The 7,190-nt window shown below is 44.7% G+C and overlaps 1 protein-coding gene across 1 annotated transcript; it reads left to right on the plus strand.

Annotated features, from left to right (window-relative positions):
- Window positions 1–737: 737 nt before the first annotated feature.
- Window positions 738–5,902, plus strand: LOC308280663 (angiopoietin-related protein 5-like). Its single transcript, XM_080754989.1, has 4 exons — window positions 738–825; window positions 3,899–4,016; window positions 4,619–4,804; window positions 5,526–5,902. The coding sequence occupies exons 2-4, from the start codon at window positions 3,911–3,913 to the stop codon at window positions 5,819–5,821; spliced, it is 588 nt and encodes a 195-aa protein (XP_080611115.1). The 5' UTR covers window positions 738–825; window positions 3,899–3,910; the 3' UTR covers window positions 5,822–5,902.
- The last annotated feature ends 1,288 nt before the right edge of the window (window positions 5,903–7,190 follow it).

A 7,190-nucleotide genomic window follows, 5' to 3' on the forward strand; every position in this document is an offset into this window, starting at 1 on the left:
CAAGGTTTACTTTCCACCCGACAACGACGATATATTGTTTGTTTCTGTTTGCTCAGACAGTCAGGTCAACATGAAGGGACAGATTGTTCATTGTGGGCTGATGTTGACTTTTCTCTTCAGCCTCTCAGAGACTGAGGTAAAGAAACATTCACCTAAGGTTGCTGTCAGTAATATGATTATAGTTTAAAATGTATGTTTTTCTTTGTTCTGATTCTTTATTCTGAGTAATCGTTTGCTATAGAGCAGGGGTCTTCAATGTTTTCAGGCCAAGGAACCTTTAGCTGAGAGAGAAATGACATTTATAATTTCATACATATTGGCAGATTAAACGTGTTCATAGATTACATAGATAGCTTCGTAGACATGTTGACAGTACTAATCATGTTGGATGTGTTTTCAGACATTTAACCACTGAAAATGTCAATACTTTGCCAACTTGACCTTTCACTCTGTACTGGCTCTGCTCTTTTTTCCCTCTACACAAAACCTCTTTGCCGAAAACAGCCAATCTACCTGCGCCAGTGGCCAGCTGTACTGTAGCATTATCATGCTCTCAAATTATTTGAAAGATCTTACCATAGGCTGTCATGTAGTGCTTTATCTGTGGTCACTGTGTGTGTGTGTGTGTGTGTGTGTGTGTGTGTGTGTGTGTGTGTGTGTGTGTGTGTGTGTGTGTGTGTGTGTGTGTGTGTGTGTGTGTGTGTGTGTGTGTGTGTGCGTGCGTGTGCGTCAGGAACAGACTGCTCACAGATCAAGACTCTGGAACCAAATGCGACCAGTGGAGTTTATGTTGTTCAGCCTCCTGGAGCAGATGCACCCTTCAAGGTATCAACATAGTTTACTTAAAGGGACTATGTCACCTTAACACATTAAATGCCCACGTGGTGCCCACGCGCCAATCTCTTTGATGTTTACGTGTGCCCATCGACGCGTTTGACGCGTTGTACAGTGAACTATACTGTACTGTAGCTACTGTACTACCGCGGTGATGAAACAAACTCCATTTCCCAAAATGCAGCGCGAAACCACGTGACCAGGACGTGCTGTCTGTCTCGTTGACTTCCTGTTTAGCGGCTGCTTAAAAATGCAGTTTTCTCCGGATTCTTTTCCTTTTTTCTTTTTTCCTCTGAGACTCGGCGGCCTCTTCTACCGGCCGTAACACAAACGCTGTGGCTTAGAATTGATAAAAAACGGTCCTGACTGAAAGAAAAGATTTTCGCGAAATAAACAGGACATGCTTGGAGTACATTTACTCGGATTACTTTTCTCGCCAGTACTTCGAAGGTAGGTAAAATGGCGGGTTGCCATGGGCACCAGCAAATTAAATGTTGAATAATTCTGGGCACCCGCTGTGTTAAGGGTTACTGTCACCTTAAGAAATCATCTTAAAAACAAGTTAATATTTTTTTGATGTCATTGTGGGAATGCACGATAAGCCAATCAAATTAATTAATTGACTGTTACTTACTGTATGTCTGTACAATGTACATTTTCTTCCCATCGCCCGCAGGGTCGCTCTAGCAGCCCTCAGAAAAAGAAAAAAAAATTAGTGGCATTTCTTCCTCGGCCTAGTGGGAACGTGTCTGTGCGATTTCATGATAATTGCACTTTGCGTTTGTGATTTGAGGCATTTTGTTCAAAACGGCTCAATCCTACATGCGAACATCGGCCTCAGAGGTTCTGAATTGGCATCCAGGGAGTGTGTGTGCTAATTTTGGCAGCCACCGGGCCAACGGCGACTGAGATTAGGTGGTAACAAACTCCGAGGACGCATGCACGCACACACACACACACACACACACACACACACACACACACGGACGGACACACGGACGGACGGACGGACAGAGGGGAAAACATACTCTCCCCCATGCCTTCGGCTGGTGGAGACAATTATATTTCCGGTGGTTACTGGTTGTTACTTCCCCATTGTTCATGTGAATATGCTTGTTTATGTTTAACTAGCCCTTACCCGTTCAAAGATATGAGCTCCGAAATGATGTGCAGTGTGTGGATTATGGGATGTGCACTGTGCACACAGTATATGAGGGATGGAAAGTAACTTTAACTGGTGCTTGCATGCTAATATGTAGGAGCATCAATGTAAGAAATACCCGTTCCATTTAACGGCTACAGAGATACTGTGTACCGATCTGCATGATTTTGGACAACATCTGTAACAGGGCCAGAACCAACCCCCCCCCCGCCCGCCCGCCCGCCTGCCCGCCTGCACACACACACACTCCCCCCCCCCCCCCCCCCCCCGTGTGTGTGTGTGTGTGTGTGTGTGTGTGTGGGTTTGTGTGTGATTGTGCATGGCCTGAACAACAGCGCCCCTCCCTTAACATGTGTGGTCACAAAAGGTACTGTAGGCTAAATAGATATAGATACACCATAAAAATGCAATTATACAGCATACGATTTGTGAAAGTGACAAACGGGCTTCACAGTTATGTCAGGTGTGTTCATATGCTGATGGTGATACGATTTCAGATCAATTGCTCCAGCCACTGAGGAGAAACGCGGTTTCAGACAGACACTCAGACAGACAGACATTCGGAAAATTATATGTTAGATTGTTGAAATGGAAAACACAATGTTTTCACCGAGAGGGCCTCGTCACCGGGCAGCTGTGCTCTTACTGCGGGGGGCTGGCCAACTTCCCCCCGCTGCCCGTAGCCCCCACTAGCTCTGTCCTCACACGCTGGTTGAGTCGCCTCGCACGGCGCCACACACACACCCACAGGCGCGCGCACACACACACACACACACACACACACACACACACACACACACACACACACACACACACACACACACACACACACACACACACACACACACACAGCTGAGAGCTCTGGTTAATCGTGTTACTTAGAATGCGTTCTCCATAACGTTAATAGTTTCAATATAAGGAACGATGTTGGGGTACTGTAAGTAAGTGATTTGAAGAAGGATATAGCCTATGTATTGATGAAATGGAAACGCTGTGTTTATCAGCAGAGACTGAGACTGTCTGTCTGTCTCCACTCCTCCTCCCCGGACCCCGGGAGTGGAGGGGGCTGCGCTACGGGGGATGGGATCATTTGATTCAGACCGTTTTAAAAAATACCATGTGACCTACGGTATCCTACTGTATCATACTATTATAATTTTGGGGCGTGACAGCGGACCTTTAATAAATCTTTGCTCTCATTTGGACTCCCCATACAAGTATACTGTGAGATGCTGTTATAAAATAAACTCCTCCATACAGGTGTTCTGTGAGATGCTGTTATAACATGGTATAAACTCCTCCATACAGGTGTACTGTGAGATGCTGTTATAACATGGTATAAACTCCTCCATACAGGTGTTCTGTGAGATGCTGTTATAACATGGTATAAACTCCTCCATACAGGTGTTCTGTGAGATGCTGTTATAAAATAAACTCCTTCATACAGTCAAGTATACTGTGAGATGCTGTTATAACATGGTATCAACTCCTCCATACAGGTGTTCTGTGAGATGCTGTTATAACATGGTATAAACTCCTCCATACAGGTGTTCTGTGAGATGCTGTTATAAAATAAACTCCTTCATACAGTCAAGTATACTGTGAGATGCTGTTATAACATGGTATAAACTCCTCCATACAGGTATACTGTGAGATGCTGTTATAAAATAAACTCCTCCATACAGGTGTTCTGTGAGATGCTGTTATAAAATAAACTCCTCCATACAGGTGTTCTGTGAGATGCTGTTATAAAATAAACTCCTCCATACAGGTGTTCTGTGAGATGCTGTTATAAAATAAACTCCTCCATACAGGTGTTCTGTGAGATGCTGTTATAAAATAAACTCCTCCATACAGGTGTTCTGTGAGATGCTGTTATAAAATAAATTCCTCCCCATACAGGTGTTCTGTGAGATGCGGTCAGACGGGGGCTGGGTGGTGTTTCAGAGGCGTTCTGTGGGAGAAGTTTCCTTCAACAGGAAATGGGAAGCTTATAAAGATGGCTTTGGAGACCTGACAGGTAAGAAATGAAGTGCTCTTTGTATCTAGTTGCTGTTACTGTGACATAATCATGTTGTCAGGGTAGCTCAGTCGGTAGTGCTCTCGCCTTTGGACCGTAAGGTCATGGCTTCGGTCCTAGGCACCGCCAACTCAGCGTTGCGTGCAGCAAGTCATGTGGCAAGTACTGGGAGCTCAGTACTGTTAAATCTTGATCCTATTTTAATGAATAAACTATATAGACCCTACTGGTGGACACAAATCCTAATTCTGGTGCCCAGAATTACCTAGTACTCTTCTCCACCACAAAGCGCCCACTCTTCCAGATGCTCACATTTCTCGAGTGCCCAGAGTGGGTGAAATCTTGCTCTTTCGAACGACCATCATTTAGACTCCGGGGCGTCGGAAGGGTTAGCGACTCACCCTACGGTGGTTAGGGTTAGGGTAAGGGTTAGGTTTGGATGTCGAAAAGATGACATGTAGAACAGTGAAGCGCTCCCCCCAGAGTGTTTAGTGCGCACCTTTCCTGTTACCCTCCTACAGTATCTACCTCCACTGTATACACAACTGTGGAGTGTAAACAAGTCGTACAAAGGTTTCCATTTCTTGTACCATCTTTCCCAGATGACCACTGGCTGGGCCTGAGCAAGGTGTTCTCCCTGACCAAGGACGAGAGCAGACAGTGGACGCTGAGAGTGGACGTGTGGGACTTTGAAGAAGGTGGAGCTTATGCAGAGTACAGCCACTTCAGACTGGGCAACGAGACAGAGGCCTTCAAGCTGAACGTTGGGAATTACAGTGGAGATGCAGGTAGAAATGGCTTTCCTTATGCCTTACCCCTCCTGCAGTGTTTCAGTTAAATCTGTCCAATGTCTAACTTTGCTTTATCATAACATTTGTGTTTTCCATCTGGGTGCCTCGAGACCTTATGATTTCCTCCCCACTAGGCATGTAAACATAAAATTAGTGATGACCATTTCAGAGTTTCCAGTCGTTTATTCGACTTTGTTTCATCCTCTGTGTTCCCGGTAAAAAATGAACGCTGTAGGAAATGAATCGGAAAGGGTAAAAAAGTTATGTATTATGTATTTATTTTACAAATTCACAGCTTGTTGTTTGTGGGGTTTAACTTGGCTACAGTTTATTGGCAACATAGTGAATACAAACCACGAATACCACCAAGTCTTATGCCAATGTCTGAACTACAGAAAAGATGGTGGGACATCTAGACGCACTGCTTCTGCTTCAAATAACTTTATTGACGTTGTCAATCTGACACCAGAGTCTACAATGGAAGAGTAGGGAAACCACCAACAACCTCTGCTGCTCTGCTGAGCCTTTATATTGCATAAGGTTTAACAGATTGGTTAGAAATGAAATGTTATTCATTAAAATAAGGCTTGGATTGAAGCTTTAAGACCTCTCAATCCACAAACCCTACACAAATTCTCTCTTTCCTTTTGGTCCATGTTCTACTTTTTAGTAATATCTTTGTTTGTAAAACTTTTTTGTTCTCCCTGTCGGTTCAAAGGCGATGCCATCCGGGGTACTTACCCTGGAGTCGACCAGAACGGCTTCAGCACTGCTGACCGTGACAACGATGGCTGTGACCCTTATTGCCTCTTCGATGACATCCGCGTGCGTGACTGCAGCCGAGAGAACGGCGGAGGTTGGTGGTTCGGCCACCGCTGTGGTTCCGCCAATCTCAACGGCAACTGGTGCCCCAAGGGGCAGAACATTTGGGTGCAGGGGTGCATTGACTGGGACACCTGGAAGTCTCCTCCCTACTCTGCCCGCGCCACCCGCATGATGATCAAGTGTGACTGAGAAGAAACATGCCAAGTGTCCACCATGTACAACCTCTGTATGTCATATTGAATGAGTTGTATTGTGTTTTGGAGACATTAAACGGCCGCTGACATTTAAAAAAAGGGAAGGGGAAAAAACGTCTCTTTTATTTACTAATATTGTTATGATGTCATTGTGGGAAGGCAATAAGCCAATCAAATTAATTTACTGTACTCACTGTACTTGGTCATCAGTTGTTGGGGGGCGAGGGGCTGATGAGTAAGCCTGGCGATGCGAGGGGGCAGAGTTTAGCGTGCATTTCATTATGTATCTGCGACACAGAAAGCTGTCCGGAGTGGAAATGTGAATTCATATTATAAAAAAATAAAACTAGCAGTTAGAGGCATAAACATGATAAAGATTCTGCAACTTCATGGTATATTTACCACTAAAAAATTACAAGTCTTCTATAAATTGTCAGGGATTAGTATCGAGGGTCCAACGTTCTCCTCCCGAGCTCTGGAAGTCTTTGAGCGGCCATGTCCTGCCGTCCCTTCCAGTAGAAGCACGGAGCAACCTGTGTTTGTGTGTTGACAGAAAATAGCCGATCTACAAGCTCACAACGTGTTGCAGAAGCGACACGTTGTGAGCTTGTAAATCGGCTATGTGCGCGGGAAGGGTGGCCGGGGTCCGGTGTGACGCCGGCAGTCGGGGACCACCAGGGGACCCCCGGGGAACTGGGGAGCCAAGTTGCACATCTTGAGCTTGTTATATATCTGCTCTATATACTGTATTGTTTTGTATTGTTTTGTTCTGGTCATAATTTTGAAACTTGAACTGAATAAGGTGCTATTGGTTGACATTTTACTAATAAATGTAGGCTTTATTGGTCATTCTTGTTGCAAGTTTATTTCTACTTGTGCTGGTCACTCAGTTTGAATGCTTTATAGTCTAAGCATGAGGTAGTGACCCCGTCTGCGCCAACCAACTTAAGCCCCACGCGCCACGAAATCGCTCTAAATCGATGTTAAAAAGGCCAAAAAATTTCGCGCCCCCCAAAAATGTCTCACTCTTAAAAATTTCTGGAACTTGGCAGCCCTGACTGTATATCTGGTGAGGGAGGCCGCATTTCAAATCAGGCCGGGCGGTCACAGACCTCCGGGGGCATTAACTAATTACTTGATATGGACACTGCTGCTAAAACTAAGATATCTGAGAGGTAATATAATTTTTATATGCACAGATTTAGTAATAAAATACATTTTATCCATATACTCTAATTAGGGATGGAGCTCATTATGTTTTATTGAAAATGAGCACCTTATCGATCCTGCTTATTGAGCCGGGCTTTTATCGAGCCCACTATTGAGCGTTTTGTAATACTGTATGTTGTGGAAAGATATGAGAT

This window comes from Nannobrachium achirus (assembly GCF_963921795.1).
Source record: "Nannobrachium achirus genome assembly, contig: SCAFFOLD_280, whole genome shotgun sequence".
Taxonomy (NCBI): domain Eukaryota; kingdom Metazoa; phylum Chordata; class Actinopteri; order Myctophiformes; family Myctophidae; genus Nannobrachium; species Nannobrachium achirus.